At 34.7% G+C, this 17,173-nt stretch overlaps 1 protein-coding gene across 4 annotated transcripts; it reads left to right on the top strand.

Moving 5' to 3' along the window:
• Nucleotides 1-3,210: 3,210 nt before the first annotated feature.
• On the top strand, nt 3,211-14,045 carry LOC109047378 (sterile alpha motif domain-containing protein 9-like). 4 transcript variants are annotated; one of them, XM_042730932.1, is made up of 5 exons: nt 3,211-3,328; nt 3,423-3,477; nt 5,090-5,174; nt 6,439-6,502; nt 6,599-14,045. In XM_042730932.1, exons 4-5 carry the CDS (start codon nt 6,499-6,501, stop codon nt 11,188-11,190), a joined length of 4,596 nt encoding a protein of 1,531 aa, XP_042586866.1. In that variant the 5' UTR covers nt 3,211-3,328; nt 3,423-3,477; nt 5,090-5,174; nt 6,439-6,498; the 3' UTR covers nt 11,191-14,045. The 4 variants fall into 4 exon arrangements, with proteins under 4 accessions (XP_042586866.1, XP_042586854.1, XP_042586859.1 ...); XM_042730920.1 differs by lacking the exon at nt 5,090-5,174; XM_042730925.1 differs by having other exon boundaries at nt 3,217-3,477.
• Nucleotides 14,046-17,173: the final 3,128 nt, after the last annotated feature.

Below are 17,173 nucleotides of genomic sequence, written 5' to 3'. Positions count from 1 at the left end.
TTTGTGGTTATAAGTTTAAGAGTATGATTATTTATAACACACAATGAACACCATATTAAATCTACTTCATTTACAGTATAATGGACTGTATCATATCTTGACATTGCTTAAGATCTGCACAGTATCTTACCATAGCTTGTGAGTGGTAAGATGTTGAGTGTTATTTGAGTGTTTCCTGTGGAGATAATGCTAATTAACTGATGTGAGCTTAATACTCCAACTTAAAAAAAATGCAATGTTTTATCGTGATGAATGTAAAGTCAATGTGGATTTGAAATGCATTCGAAAATGCAACATGTCCCTGACCTGTCAATCATTATGCTACTGTACATCTAGGCGGGGCTCGGCAACAGGATGCACAATAGGTCAATATTCCCCGTCAACCAAACGCTTTCCACATTGACTTAAACTAAATTCATCGCAAGGTATTAAATGAAAATGCTATTGAAATTTCTTATATGGAAGTGTCAATGCATTTAAGAAAAATAAAAGACATTTAAATCACAATTTTGCTACCCTTTTGCTGCACCTTTGGTTCAGAATGCATTTTGAAATTCTCACTGCATTATGCTAAAATGATCATGCGGTATTATGATGAAAATGTAATCCCAAGTGTCCTACCCTATCCTAAGTCTAAATGCATTTAGGAAAAACAGCATTTTAAGAATAATTTTGCTACAGTTTTTGCTTGGACACATTAAACATATCTGATCAATTTGGGTAGTACATTTTAATTTTAATTTTGCAACTTATAAAGTGATAAAATATGTTTTTAATTTGCATATTAAACTAGTGTAGAAGTATAGTGTAGTGCAGTGAATTTTAAATTTGCACAAAATTTTGGACATATGTATGGCAAAATGTAAATTAAAATATTTTTGATGAAATCTGAGAGCTTTCTGACACTCCATAGACAGCAAGGGTCCTACTACGATCAAGGCAGAGAAATGTAGTATAAGGACATCATTAAAATGGTGCATGTGACATCAGTGGTTCAACTGTAATTTTACGAAGCTATGAGAATACTTTGTGCGCAAAGTAAACAAAAATAACAACTTTATTCAATGATTATTTCTCTCCTGGGAGAGTCTGCTGCCATTACCGAGAGTACCATGATGCATGCGTGTGTGTTCATTTGCCAGTAAACAAGGTGCAGCACATGCGGGGTCTACGTCAGCAGCACCACACGCATTCACCGTGGGTCAGAGAGCTCTTGGATTTCATCAGAAATATCTTAATTTGTGTTCTGAAGATGAACGAAGGTCTTACGGGTTTGGAACGACATGAGGGTGTGTAATTAATGACAGAATTTTCATTTTGGGGTGAACTATCTCTGTAAGTGTATCATAAAACATTGTTGACAAGATCACATGACAGATGCAATTGGAGACCGCTGGAAATGCAAGTTAAGCATTTTATAAGCAATGTTTGAACTGGAACTTGATAATTCAATCTCAACCTTTTCTGCACCTTACTCTGTTTTCACTTTCATTTATTTAATTTCTTGTCATTTCCAGTCTTCTTGTGTAGAAATCCTGAATGAGGGTCAAAGGTTCAGATGAAGGGATCCTACACTTCCAAGACTCATGTATGAACAACTTCGGAATTCCATGTACAATTTGAGTTTTTTTTCAAATCTCAGCATAGAACTTGGACTGAACATGCAGCAAAAGAAAAAAAAAAATAGTTTCCTCATACTGGCACATGGCAAAAGATGTGGAGCCCTGCTCTTAATTTAATTTAGGTTGTATAGTTCTCTTAGTTTCACATTGAAATGTCATGCATGAGTGCATGAATCTTTGTTCTTTATTTTCAAAAGCTGTACAAGTTTTTTTTTTTTTTTTTTTTTTTTGCAGTACCATGTCAATTGTAGATGCAGATAATTTAGCATGGATTAGAGGTTAGTAATCTAATTTAAAAGGTTAGTTCACCCTAATTATTATATGAAAAAATCTTGTTTAAATTCTGTTAGACTTCTGTTCATTTTTGGTACACTAATGAAGATCCTTTTTAATGAAATCTGACAGCTATACCTTATTGGACCTCGACATGGTAGTTGAAGGCTGTCAGTGGAGGGACAGAAAACACATTTCATTAAAAATACTCTTCATTTGTATTCCAAAGATGAATGAAAATGGATTTGGAACGGTATGAGGGTGAGTAACTGATGACAGAATTCATATTTTTGGGTGAACTGTCCTTTTAAATGATGTGTTCTGGAGGAAAATGGTGTCAACACTGGAACATTTCACTTGACTATTGACTATGAGTCTGTAGCAGTAGTTATTAATGATAGCCCTGTCTTTGTATGATTTTTTTCCCCCATGTATTTGAAAATGTTTTGAATCTTGACTGTTTCACAGTGAAGTTTATCTTTGTGACCACTATTTGGTGCAACACCAATAATGTACAAGTACCTGCTCATGTGAAAAATGAGTTCTACAGTACAATTATTATCAGTGGTGCTTTACACATTGTTAAATTAATTGATGTCATAATATTTTTGTCTTAACCTGTTTAAGGCAGATAAAAGCTACTGAACGCACTTTTAAGAATGTTTACACGAGGTAAAAATAAACCATGTTTAATTTGTATATATTGTGTTGGATTTATTTGCTACTAAAGATAGGCCTATGCTATATATGTATTTGGGTTTTTTTTTCTGTTTGTTTGTTTGTTTGTTTTTAGAAATTTCTGCATCCGTTTATGGTACAGAAGAAAATGTAAATCTACAGAATTTTCCGTTTTAATGTTGAAGGAAGTGTCCGTAAATTTAACAGAAAATGTCCTGGTAATTTTCTGCCAACACATTATCCGGTTTTTTTACGTTTTTTTTTTTTTTTTTTTTACAGTGTATATGTGCGAATTTTTTCTATGCTTGGAATAAAAAGATTTTTTGAGCAATATTCTCGATTGATGACATTATTTTTTAAAGAATCAGGGAGTATGAGTCAAAAGTATCTTACTCTTTGTTCATGAGATTATAATCCTGTCTTTTTAAACTATGATGCACACATTCCAAAAATGAGGAATGACTGAAGAAACCTTATAATTTGACAAAAGGTGTGTGCCTTTAAGTGCTTTTTGTAATTTTTTTTTTTTTTTTTTTTTAAACTTTGTTCAATATTATGTTCGGTTGCTTTACATTATTTTTGTTACTTTAAATTGTTGTTTATATACATGAATAGGAAACATTTACTTTCGTCTCCAGGAAATCGAAAGTTAAGACCGGACATTTGCTGCACCGCACACAGCGCGCAGTGAGAGTCGAGATTTTGCTAACTGCGCAGACACTGCGACGCTATTTGTTTATTGGGTAGAGCTTGTGGTATGCTAATAATCTAACAGTTTTGCGTGATATATTTGATTTACATTGGTATGTACATTTTGTTTTACTGATCAAAGTTAGGTCCTTCTGGAAGATTCGTCCATTCATCCTGGACGCAAGGGCGGTGGCTGGAGGAAAGACGAGCCACGGTGAGTTTGTTTTTATTCCCAAAATATTCTAGAATAAAGTGTAACCAAACTTCATATTTTGTTACTGCAGAACGGGGACATTTTTCTGTAGAGAGGGAAGCATCGGGGGTAAATAGTAATGCGTTTTATTGATCAGATAGCAATCCAATCATGAATATACCAGTTGTATACCTACGTAATATTTTTGATTACCACAAAATAAATTTCAGCTCGTTACTCCTTTTCTTAAAAAAGCAAGAGGTAGGCTACTGCGAAGCAATACAATGGAAGTGAATGCGACCAGAAGGTTTGGGAATCACTGCATTACATGAACAAACATTAATAAACATGCCCAAAGTCATTCAGTTTTGAAAAAAAATGTTGTCCAGAATTCCAAAACCAGCAGTTATTGAAGGTCACTGAATATGATGAATAGTGTTTCAAAACTATACATCATCAGTGTTTAGTAACTTGATCTGGAGGTGTTTTTTTCTTCCACATTCAGAAGCATGGTTTGCATATTTGTTAACATGACATTTACATGGCTATTCTATATTGTGAATATAGTCAAAACTAGTTGTATGACATAGTAGGATTTTTAGAAAGGAAAATTTAAAAGAGGAAAAGAAGAATTAGGGAGAATCAATAATTTATGATTTACTTCCATTGTGTGAATAATATGTAATCATGTAATTCATAAAAAAGTAACTGTAATCTGGTTATGATGAGCATTATAAAATGACAAATACTCCAATTACAAGTACTTGATTTTTTTAAATATGATTGTGTAATCCAAATTATGTGTAATCACTAATTATTGTCTAAAACTGGTCACATGATCCTTCGTAAATCATTCTGTGCTGATTTGCATCAGATACATTTTTTTCAATAATCTTTGATGAATAGAAAGTTCAAAAGAAAATTTTAATTATTCTATTTGAAATAGAATATATAAATTTCTTTACTGTAACTATTGATCAAATTAATGCATTCTTTCTTAATAGAGCAATTTATTTTCCTTAAAAAAAAATCCTGCTTATTCCAAATTTTTGGAGTCATATTTAGTCATATACAGAGCCGGCATAAATGAACTAAGTGGCTGCTTAGGGACCCATGGCCACCAAGAGTACATGAAATTAGTTTTTCTCTTTGTTTTTTTTTTTTTTTTTTTTTTTTTTTTTTTTTGGTGATATATTGTCAATGGACATTGGTAATTATAGAAAAATATTAAATAATCTATATGTATCATCTTATTATTTCTATAACGACACCTCATGCAGGCACAATAACACTGAATGACAGGTGTATCACTTTTATTTAGTTTTTCCTTTTTTATTCAAAATATTTTATAATAATATATATATTATATATTTTATAACTTGTTAACTATAGCATGGACTATATGATACAACCTGTTCTTATGGTCAAATATGTGTAAATTAATTTGTTTTGTCGTTTAAACAACCTTAATGACCACGCTGTAGTATGGATCTGTCAAATTAACATCATTGAAATTCACTCATATCTCCAGAAATAAATGAAAGTGAACTGAGAGAAAAACAGGGTAAACTTTATATCTACCTACACAACTGTGGTATAACTGTGCATATAAAAATATCTGGAAATTGTTTAGGCTTCGGGGGGTTCAAACCTCAGTGAGGTTTTGTCTGCGGATAGCTCAGAATCTGAACCCTTCAGAGTGAAGCCTGCCGCCAAACGTAAGTTCAAAACCTCTACAGTATTCTGACATTAACAAGTAGTCCTGACTGAAATCTATTTTTGTATAAAAAAAAAAGCTTCTGTTTCATAAACTTGGTATTGAAAAACAGGTTAATATTATTTACCTTAGCCTACCTTTGGGGTCTTTGCTATTATATTCCAATATCATTATGCCTCAATTAGCTAACTGTTGTTTAAGATGTACAGATGGCTCGCTGCTGTGTTTAATATTTTATGTTGTTAAAATAACATTCTGTTCCGTAAATGCATTGTTTCTTTAGCTACTTTTTGGGACACCACTGTGCCACTTAGTACTGTAAGACTTTGAATGTTAAAGTGCAAATTAACACCTTGCCACTCTTGTTGGTTTGCTGCTGTTACAAATAAAAGAAGGGTAAAAACATGCCAGACAGACAATGAAGTGATGTAAGCAACACAGCTACAACAAATGAAATTGATAATGGGTGTGTTAGATTTATAGTGTGTGAATAAACAAGCACTTACAAAAATCAGTCAAAAAATTCTGGCCTTAGGGCCTCATGAAGGCTTAGGCTGGCCCTGGGAACAACGGCACTTACATCATCATCTCGTGCGCCACTGATAAGGCACCCTGACGCGCACCTAAATCTCAAATACACCGTTTTTGTGTTCAAATGCAAATTTTTATGTTAAATTCGACTAATATTCTTTTTTTATTCACAGTCTCCATATCACAGGCAGCTTTTCTGGCCTGAGGCTTTATGAGGCACTCATTTCAGCTTGTGTTTGTGTGTTCTGTTGACTGTTTGCTTGTCACTCATAACACGCGCCTTTAAATGAAAAAAGTGTGAAACTAAATGGTGCGATATATCAAACATTTTTTATATCGTTATCAATGATGGTGTACCATCGTTAAATATCGATACCATTTTATCGCCCAGGCCTAAAACCATCCATAAAAATAAACTATATTGGGCATTTCATTTATGCCCCCATTTGTGTTTCCCACATACTTTTAACAAAGTGAAAAATGTAAGATTTATATGTAGAGTTATATGTAACATATGTAAGCCAGTAATTTATACTGTATAGTCATGTTGCTTTGCAGATGTGATGCATTAGCTATAAACAGTTAAATGAAAGCAACTTTCTATGTTTACACACTGTGTTGAACATTTATTTAATGTAATGTATCCAGATTTTTGCTGGACAAAATGCAGATAAATATATTCTTCATGGCTTCAAAATGTCTCTGCTATAACAGTGTAATTTCTCTTTTTCAAGGTTCGCAATGTTATGATGTTTGAGTTTGTTCTGTGAGTGATCACTAGAAGCCATTAAACAATGGGCAAGTATAATGTTGGTTTTCATCCCTTACCAGTCATTATTTTAAAGTAGTTTTAATTAACATGATCTCACCTTTTCTTTTTTTTTTCATTTGCAGAGAAGCCAGAGGATCCTCCACTAGAGACATGGACTGAGTCTATGGTGAGCAATTGGTTAAGGTCAATAGGAGTTAAAGAAACAAACATCAAAAAACTTCATGAAGAGGAAGTAGATGGCCGGATCCTTTGTGAACTCTCAGAAGAATATCTGGAAAAAAGGATTGGAATGAAATCTGGGCCTGCGCTTTTAATAATCAAAAAAAGAGATGAGTTAGTAAATTCACAAAAAGCCCAGAGACAACATTTACACAAACAAACTTCTGGACAAAATGACCTTGGAGCAAGTGCAATTAAAAGTCTTGACACAACAGCCAATATGAAGGAAGAGCATAAAGAAGATTTTGTGCCTATGGTAACAACAAAGAGAGATTCAAAACTACGACCTTTTGATATGAAAGGTGTAGATTTTACATATGTCAAAAACAGTGTACTCTTACCAGAATCAGGGGTTGTTGATTTTATTTGTCCATGTCATGAGTATAAGTCATTTGCCATTGCTGCAACACTGGACCGCCAAAGACTACAGGCCAAGTTTGCAAAGGAAGTGCTAAAATTTGCTACAGGTTGTATGAATGTTCGTACAAATGGCACAATACATTTTGGTGTCATGGACAGTAGAGGTGACACTGGTTACGTACATGGTGAAATCATTGGTATTCCTGTTAAGGAAAAAGATGTATACTATGATGCATTAGATTACATAGAGAGGAGTTTCTCTAGCGCTGATAGGGAACTTGTACGATTATGTATTGGTGAACCTCAGTTTGTTCAAGTAGTCTGTTCAAACACCAACGAGGAACTCTACGTCGTTGAGGTTGATATTAAGCCATCAGTGAGCATAGTCAAGAATAGGGTGTTCTCTGTTAGCTTGCCAAATTTCAATGAGAAGGCAAACAAAGTTCAGCTTGAGAAGAACACTGCTTTTCGCAGAGTGGGCTCTAAAACCGAACCTGTGGCTGACCTCAGTGACTTCTACCAACACATCAGTTTTAGGGATGCTCAGAGAGAAGAGGCAGAGAGCAGGAATAATTTCACATCACCAGAACTGTGCCAGAACTTGGGAAAAAAGCTTATCATGCTCATAACAGGTGGAAAGAAAATTATGGACAAGGAAAAATGGCACATACTGGTAACCAACCGATTTCAGGAGAAGGATCTGCAAAGCATTGATTTTTTGTTGAACATGAACATCTTCTGTGTGTTTGACTTTGATCCAGATTCCAATGTGTCTGGGTTGTGCCATGAATACAATAAGCACCATGCAGTGAACCGCCATTTCATGCAGAACTACAAAATTCCCAGTGGCTTGAGCATCCGAGAATTTGAGAGTCATCTGCGTTTGTTTGATCAAATCAGCTGGATATTTTGCAATGGCCGGAACGATTTCAAAGGCAACGAGCCTCCCTGTGATGAGAAGACCTGGGTTAAAACAAAAAGGACCCTACTAAAAGATTGTGTGTCATTGATTTGCAAAGACATCTTACCCAAAGGAACATTTCAAGTGATTTTCCTCCTTACTTCCCCTGTTGACACACCTTTCCTAAACACGTTCTATGAATTCATCACCGACATGGAAGGACATGAAGACATTATCTGCCTTGCAGAATCAGAGGAGAATTTCAAGAAATGGCAGACCTTTGCTCTAGGATCCTGTGACATGGAAACAGTAAATAGTTCAAGTGTTGTTGGGATGACAATGAGTCAATTAAATGCAACCCTTCAACAGGTCCAGCCTACCACTACACGGACAATAAAACGATTACCGATCCATGTCAAAGGAGAGTGTTTCCTTGATATTCGAGAGGAGGAAATGAGATGTTCTTTGGAGATTTTGAGTCTAAACCACTGCGAAGAAACTAGTCCTGATGTCATTGAATCTGAAAAAGAGAATATTGAGCAGCAGTTTTACCATGGAGGAAAAGTAACTTGGATGAATCTCTGGCTTGCGGATCAAAAAATTGTTGGAGAGGTTATTCAAAGAGATGCTTACAATGAAGTCAACAGTCTGGTGAAAGACTGTCTTTGTTGGAGTTTGGACCGGGCACCCATCAGCTGCATCAACATGTACCATCATCCAGGCAGCGGTGGTAGTACAGTGGCAAGGCAGGTACTGTGGAATAACCGGAGGGATCTAAGGTGTGCAGTTGTAAAACCTTCATACTCAGCATCGGTTGTTTCAGAAGATGCCATTTGGCTTCGAGAATATGAAGAAAAAGATTCCCAAAAATGCCTCCCTGTGCTCCTGCTGTTTGAAGACTGTGATCATGAGTATTTAGAAGATGTCAAGTATGAACTGGAAGTGGCTGTCAATACCAAGAAAATAGCACGTGGAACTCTCTGCTTCATCCTGTTAAGTTGTAGGAGATCTCACAATCCAGAAAAAATGTGCAAGGAATCACCTCAACACAACATTTCTATTACTCATAAGCTTTCAGAGACAGAAAAAAAGCAGTTTTCCAAAAAACGACAAAGCCTTGAAAAACAGTTCAAGCCAGAATTCATTCTAACATTTGTCCTGATGAGTGAGGAATTTGAGAGCCACAAAATAATTGAATATGTGAAGCAGTTTGTCAAGCATTTACTACAAGGCATTGATAACAAGTCTGTTGTTACTAAGCTTGTTAAGTATGTGGCATTGCTCAACACTTACGTGCAGAACTCATTCATCTCTCAGTCACATTGCGAAGCTCTCCTGGGTCTTTCAATTCATTTGGATAGATTTAGACAACATGCCTTTGAGACTTCTCTAAGTGAGCAAGCTAGATTGGTCTTAATACACTTGAGGGATGAAAAAACCTACATTAAGTTGATCAGAATCATTCATCCGCTGATTGCAAAGGAATTACTCCATCAACTTCTGCTTGACAAGCAACAACAAAGTGATCTCGCTTTGGAACTTCTCAACAACGATGTGCTCTTTGAGCACAGGTTTGGTAAAGATCAGTACATGAAGTTCTTGCGAGATCTGTTCATGACACGCCGCAGGATCAGCAAAGGTGATAAAATGGACACCTTCTTCTCTCCTCTAATTGAGCATGTGAGAGAGAAAGAGTGTCCAGATAAAGCTATCGAGCTTCTCAAGGCGGCTTACAAGCGTTTTCATGAGGATGCATTTTTTGCTCAACAGCTGGCTCGGCTCAATTACAAACATGACAGATTTGAAGAAGCAGAACAGTGGGCAAAGACTGCTGTAGCGAAAAGGCCAAACAATTCTTACTTTCTTGATACCAGAGGTCAGGTGTACAGGCAGTGGTTCACAGCAAAATGTAAAGCCATGAAGCAAATTGAAAAAACACCTGAAAATATAGTAGGTGCTTTGGAAACAGCACTTAAGGCTATTGAATGTTTTCAGGAATGTGAGAAAGCAGCAGTTGAAGACAATGAGACCATTAACAATGCTGGCTTTTTTGGAGTAGTAGAAGTAGGATGCGAATTGCTAAAGTTGATTTCCTCTCTTGATGTGTTCTCAGGAAGAAATCATTCCCAATGCATAAAATACCTCCTCACAGATTATATGCCTGTTGAGGTAGAAATACCATGGGAAGTTTTTCATGGGAAGCTGAAGAACCTCCAAAAAATAATACTGGAGGCGCTGGAATGGATTTCAGAAGACTTGAGTTACTTCCAGACTGACCTGAACACTGATGAGGAGAAGACATCTGAGACTGTTGAGAGGACCACAAAGTACCCCATGCACTGGCTGGTGAATAAGTCTTCTGCTTATGGTAAATACTTTAGTGGTGTTTCTCAGAGTAAAGATCAAAACCAAGGGAAGTTTACTCCTGTCATGAAGCGCATGATGATTTATCATCACGGTGGGGGAAACATCACAACCATTTTTTCCCTCCTAACAAACCAGAAAGATTGTTGTGGTCTTAACAAGCCAGAAAGTCCTGTCATGGTTCTGGAGCAAATTATTTCACTTTACCCAAGCAATCCGATGGGGGCGCAAATGCCACAAGCTGACCTTGTCAACTACATAGCATCACACTTTACTTTAAGTTGCCTCTCAACTCAGTCTCCCAAGCTGGCTGCATTCCAGGATCTACAAAGTCTGAGTCACCAGTTTCCTAGAGAGAAACAGAGATGCTTACCAAGTACTCTTTTCTTGCTTGTCTTACTTTTCTGGCCAGAAGAACATGACACAGAAGCAGAGAAAGAACACAAGTATGAGACTGTGCTCTCTGCTGTTGAACACCTCCAGAGACTCTATGACAAGAAATTGAAAGACATCCCTCCAAGGAAAAAGAGGATCTACACTCATTTCTTCCTGAGCAATGGGACTGGTTTTGAAAAATTTGTCCACAAGAGTAAGTTTGAAACATTCACAAAAATGTTCTCCGTTTCAGAAAAACGGCTGAAATGGTTCAGTGGAGAATTATGGAAAATGCCAGAAATGTCTAAATTGCTGAAATGTGTCACAGGCTGGACGGAAGATGAGAAGGTATTTCTGGAGGGCCCCAAAGGAATGAAATTTCATATCCCAGCTCTGAAGACATCCTCAGTACCCCACAACAATGAGAATGTCACTTTTTACCTGGGCTTTACTCTGAAAGGACCTGTTGCATACAACATTACCATACAAACATAGACAAACGTATGTTTACGGTAGATTAGGTGGTACAAAAAGATGGTCCAAAATCTGTCTTTAGGTGCTAATGAATTCTCATACAAGAAGAAGGGCATTTATAGTTGAGGAAATACTAAATTTAGCATGGTTGATAACTTTTTTTAATGTAATTGAACTACAACTGTAAAAAAAATAAAAAAAATAATCTTTTAATGCCAGATATAGTCTGTAAACCCTGCAAAAAAATGCTTCTTGAACTTTTTTTTTTCTTTGGATCTTAGCGAAAACTAATTCATGGAAAACAAAAAAACTACTAATAAGGATGGAGGGCTATTGATTTTACTATGTATTTTCATCTCTGTACAGACATACATTTCCACATTTAGAATGGTTTTATATTTTAACTTTTTATTTTAGGTTAGTTTATTGCATGACTGAGAATGCTTTGTATAAAAATAAAAGCATTTCTATTTAAAGATTCTGGAAGTACTTATTTGCATGCCTTACAGGTAGGGTAGTGTTTTTTCAAAAAAACAAAAAAAAAAAACAAAGATGTTATAGTGGTTGAAAGTCTCTTCACATCCTGATAGCAATAATGGAATTTTTCTTTGATTATTAAAAAAAAAAATTCATAAATGTCCTCTGTGGATCATTAAAATGTTCATCCAATCTTTGCAGTATGAATGCAATGATAGGGTGGCCTACCTTCCAGTCTTCCTATGTATTTGCATACCTCCACGCACATTGTTTGTGCTGGCATCACACGTCATGTGAGGCTATGCAGAGTTGCAGACACGTTGCTAGAGTCATTGAGCAAAAATGGCAAGTTAAAGGTGCACTCTGCAAAAATGTTCTGTTACTGTTTGTAAACAAGATTTTAACTTGGCCACTTCTTGTGGGTTGGCACAACACTGCTAGAAGCCACGCCCGCTGTCAATGACATCATCATATCTGTTACCGCATTCACAAAATGTACAATCTTGAAGAATACTTCCATATATCTGTTAAAACTTATTTTATGGAGGAATATACATTATTTGAGGAAATGAAATGTTATGTAAACAAAAGCAAAGGTGGATTATCTGTACTTAGTTTTGAAACTTTAACACATTCAAGGTTGATTTGTTAATTAAATTAATTAAAGAAAAGGACAACATGTGGTATACATTTATGTGTTCAGCATGAAGGGTGTTAGATCTTCTGTTGAGATGTGATTTTATAATTGATAAACTGCCTGTGGAATTAGCTGAATTTTACAAAGTAGCTTTATTGGCATACATTCTGGTGTTTAAGCAAGATTTTTCCACAAATAAATATATTGTTTAGAATAATAAATGTATTCAATATAAAAATAGATCTATATTCTTAAGTTGGAATAAAAATTATTTGAAAATCTTTTTTTTTTTTTTTTTTTTAAAGTGTGTACTTTTCAATTTAAATGGTAATTTATCAACTTATAGTGAATTCTTGGATGAATTTGGGTTTCCAGTTACGTCAAAAGAGTATTCTGCTGTATTTGACGCCATTGACGCCAGTTATACAATTCGTAAGAGCTTGTGGAAGTGATTCTTCTGAGGCAATATATGTTATATAAGACAGCATGTTTCTAGGAGACATTGATATTCTTAAATATAGTTGTACTAATAAACATATTATAGGAATATTATAACAGGTGAAACAGCTACTCATAAAAGCTTATTATAAGCCAATGTATTTAGAAATAAATACATTAAACTGGAATAAATCTTGGTGTATTCGTAAAACATACTTAAAAATGTACATATATATATCCAGCTAAAAGAAATTTAATTTAGATTTTTGATTATTCCTGTGATTTGAAAAATTTAAAATTTAATTAGAAGGAAAACTAAAATTATATTCAAGTTAAATAATTTTGATATATTGGCAAGATCCAAGCCAAATTTTATTAATTTTCTTCAACCGACAAAGGACTACTGCACCAGTTTGGAGAACATTGTCATTATAAAATCAAGGAAGACTTTTCATATTTTCATGAATATACTGTTTTTGTTTAACCCTAAAAGGGCAAGACCATAAAATACTTTTATTTTTGATTTTAATGTTTGTATCCTCCAGGATACGTCACCCCTTTGGGGGTATAAATTGATTGAAAATAGAATGCTTGTTAGGCAATGCAGGTTACAACATTTTAGATACATTTGTAAAACATTTTAATCTCTCTGTTGTAATATTGTTTAAACGATAATTGTAATGTCGATTTATGAATATATTAGCCTACTGTATCATATTTGATATACAAATTTCTAGGGCATATAAATTATCAACATGATCAAAGCTTTGCTGATAAACCTGCTGTAAACAATATACTTTGTGCCTTCTGCTCTCTGATTGATAGTTTGCCGTAAAATCTTTGCTGTAAAAACTTTTATATTGTTAGTAATAATTCAAGATACTGTCATCGTACTGGGCTGAAACAGCTTGGGTTTTCTTGATTATACATTCATCTTTTTTATGTTAAAAATGTTTTGTTTGTTTTTTTCATGGTAAAAAGTAAATGTTGAATATGTCATAACATGCTTTTGAAGAAGGTTTATTTGTCTCTCAGTAATCACTGAATTGCAGTGAATTGCATATATGAGTCATAAAACCTTATGTATGAAATGCAATACTAAACAAAAACACACGCAAACTATATATATTTTGTATGTTTTATACATAAGTTTGCATATGTATTTTTGTTGAGTATCATATTTTATAGATACATTTACATATGTATATAGGTTTACATGTGTGTATTGTAATGTAAACCCATGTATTGTTGACCTAAAACTAAATTTAATAATCCTAAGTGATTAATGATTAAATGATTGACAATAAATTATCATCTAAGAGTTTTACGTATTGAACTGATTTTCTGTGATACAAAGCTACAAATTCTAATGTCTGTAGACCATGTAGCATTTGGACCAATCAGACAAACAATTGTTCATTAGATTTAACAAATCAATTATTCATTATCTTCTAAATGAGAGTGTTTTATTATATCTTAGTATTATAAGAATCTTGAAGATTCTTCTCTTGAACACCCAATCCAGTTTCATATGCAAAACACCATGCTAGAGACAAAGAGACATAAACTTTCCCTCCAGAAGTGCAAGTCTGGCTCTTTGATCCCTGAGTTGTGTGACCTCGATAAAAGATAAAGACAATCGCATCACTGCCCTCTCCCAGTTTGCGGTTGTGTTAGATTCTGAGAAGATGAGGATGAGGAGCTAGAACTCTTCTGCAACCCTTATTGTATGTTTGTTTGTTCATCTAGATTAGTTATGTGTTAGTGTTTAGTCAATAAAACTTTTGTGCACAAATTACATGAGTTTCTGGCTCTGTCACCGCTTGTATATGGGGTCCCTTTTACGATAACACACCTCTAATGTGTTACTGAAAGAAACTTATTTTCGGTGGTCGTGAAAATATCCTTTCTTAGAGCTGATATGAAATTATACTGAATGTTCGCTGGACGAACAGATGAGCTGTAATATTAATTCTGCTACAGTTACTACTGGCAACTAAGGTAAATAATTGTAATTAATTATAATTAATTGTAATTATTTATATACATTTCCCTTTTGAGTAGCTACAACCAAGCAGTCTATATGTAAAAATAATCTTGGTTTAAACCCCTAAAAGGGTGACATATTCCCTGAAATAAAAACATTTACAGGAAGATTATGAAAAATATAAAAAAAATTAATTAATCAAATTTCAACATGAACATAATAAGGTAACGCTTAACAACAACTTTTTAAACATGAAAGTTCCCTGCAAATATTGTAAATATGTGAAATACATCAACTTTTATATGAGGGTATTTTCCCAGAACAGGTGGCCATGACTTTTTTAAATGCTGCCTGTAAGCTAAACAAAGAATGTATGAACAAAGTCACCTGATCTAAATATTCACAACAAACGCCCTTTCAAAATAAAATCAAGAAATGAAACCTACACTTTCACTGCCTCTCCCCACAGCCTCTCAAATTTTTGTATCCCCCAGGACACGTTGCCCCTTTTAGGGTTAATGAATCAATGGTTTGTATGACTGGCTGTAATATATGAGCAAGTTTAGCCATCTAAAGTAGTCATAAAAACCCTTAACGCACGCTAAATCCACGCTGCTTTATAGCGGTGTCCCATCATGCATCATGTTCTGGAAATGAAAATGATGAGTATGTTTAGATTTGTACAACATTTGCAACTGCTTTTTATCACCACAATTACTAAACTGCATTATCTGTTATGGAGACTACTTAACATACATGTGAAAGTTCATTTTAAAATGCAAAGTACTGAAAATCAAAGTAAAGCTTTGGGAACACTTGCATTTTCATTACACTAAGTGTGTCCTATTAGGTAATGAGAAGTTCTATACACCCTTCTGGTTTTCATGCCCACTTGAACACTTGGGTCAAATACAAAAAATAAGTTATTAAGTAGACAAATGGTCAAGTGATAAAAAAACAACAACAACAACAAAACTCAAGTGTGGGTATTTGGACAAGCCCAAAATCTCATCTTCACCTGCACCACAAATCATTACTGGCTGAGAGCTACACACCCACTGGCCAAAGACTGCCCCCCAGAAACAGCCTGATCACAGTAAAACAATAAAATTGGTAATACAGACACAGGGCAGTGACGCTACACTGAAAAAAAAGGTTCATTCATCCAATTAAAAAAATTTAGGGTAATGATTCACATCTATATTTTTTAACTTGAGCCAATGAAAAAAGAAAAAAAAATGTCCTAAGAGCATGTTATTTGTTTTTCATTGGCTCAAGTTAAAAAGTATAAATGTGAATAATTACCCTAAATTTTTCTAATTGGATGAATGAAACTTTTTTTTTTTCAGTGTAGATCATGGGTGTCAAACTCAGTTTAGATTCAACCCTAATTAAACACACCAGATCCAACTAATCAAGTCCTTCAGGCTTATTTGAAAACTACATGGTATAAGTGTTGGAGCAGGGTTGGAACAAAACTCTGCAGGGCTCCGGCCCTCCAGGAACTGAGTTTGACACCCCTGCTCTAGATCAGGGTTATTCAAATCTTGCCCTGGAGGGCCAATGCGGTGCAGAGTTTGGCTCCAACCTTGATCAAAGTCACCTGCCTGTGATTTTCTAATGATCCCAAAAACATTGATTAGCATGCTCAGGTGTGTTTGATCAGGGTTGGAGCCAAACTCTGCACTGCATTGGCCCTCCAGGGCAAGATTTGAATAACCCTGGTCTAGATGATTATTGAGAGGGGTTATATTTTTAAGTCTATACTTTATTCTGCATAATGAATGAAATGTTAAAGGGATAGTTTGCCCTAAAATGTAAAATCTGTTGTAATTTTTTTTTTTTTTTTAAAAAACAGAAACAGAAATTTTTAAATAGTCATCTCTATTTGCAGCACTTGCTTAAAGCTCCTTTTCTCAGAGCTCTGAGTGGATTGGATTGGATGATGATGTGAAGCCACTGGCAAACTACCAGGAACAATGTTATTTCAATTTAAGAGTCATGCTTGCCATGAAGACAACAGCTTTTGTGTGTGTGTGTGTGTCTGTGTCTGTGTGTGTGTGTGTGTGTGTGTGTGTGTGTGTGTGTGTGTGTGTGTGTGTGTGTGTGTGTGTGTGTGTGTGTGTGTGATTGCAAAAAACAATGAAGAGAATTTGAGCTTCTTTAAAAAGACAAATACTGAAGGGAGTTATGCCAGCTACACCTTTGATAAATATTTGTTTTGCGTACTCAATTGAACCAATGTGTTTCACAATGAGTAAAAGTAATTTTTGATTAACACTGATGGTAATACTTTTTTGTCACATTTAAGTGGCATGAAAGTTTACAATAAATGTATCCAACAAAATATTTAAAACATCTTTGAAATGGTGTGTAAATAGCCTTAAAGAAAACATGAACACATAAAATATGACATTTGTGAAACAAGTGTTTTTATTTTTCCCTAAAAATATAAATAAATAAAA

Source organism: Cyprinus carpio, chromosome A3 (genome assembly GCF_018340385.1).
Source record: "Cyprinus carpio isolate SPL01 chromosome A3, ASM1834038v1, whole genome shotgun sequence".
NCBI classification, from domain to species: Eukaryota; Metazoa; Chordata; class Actinopteri; order Cypriniformes; family Cyprinidae; genus Cyprinus; species Cyprinus carpio.
The sequence above is the reverse complement of the archived record's forward strand: the minus strand, read 5'-3'. Positions and strand labels throughout refer to the sequence as shown.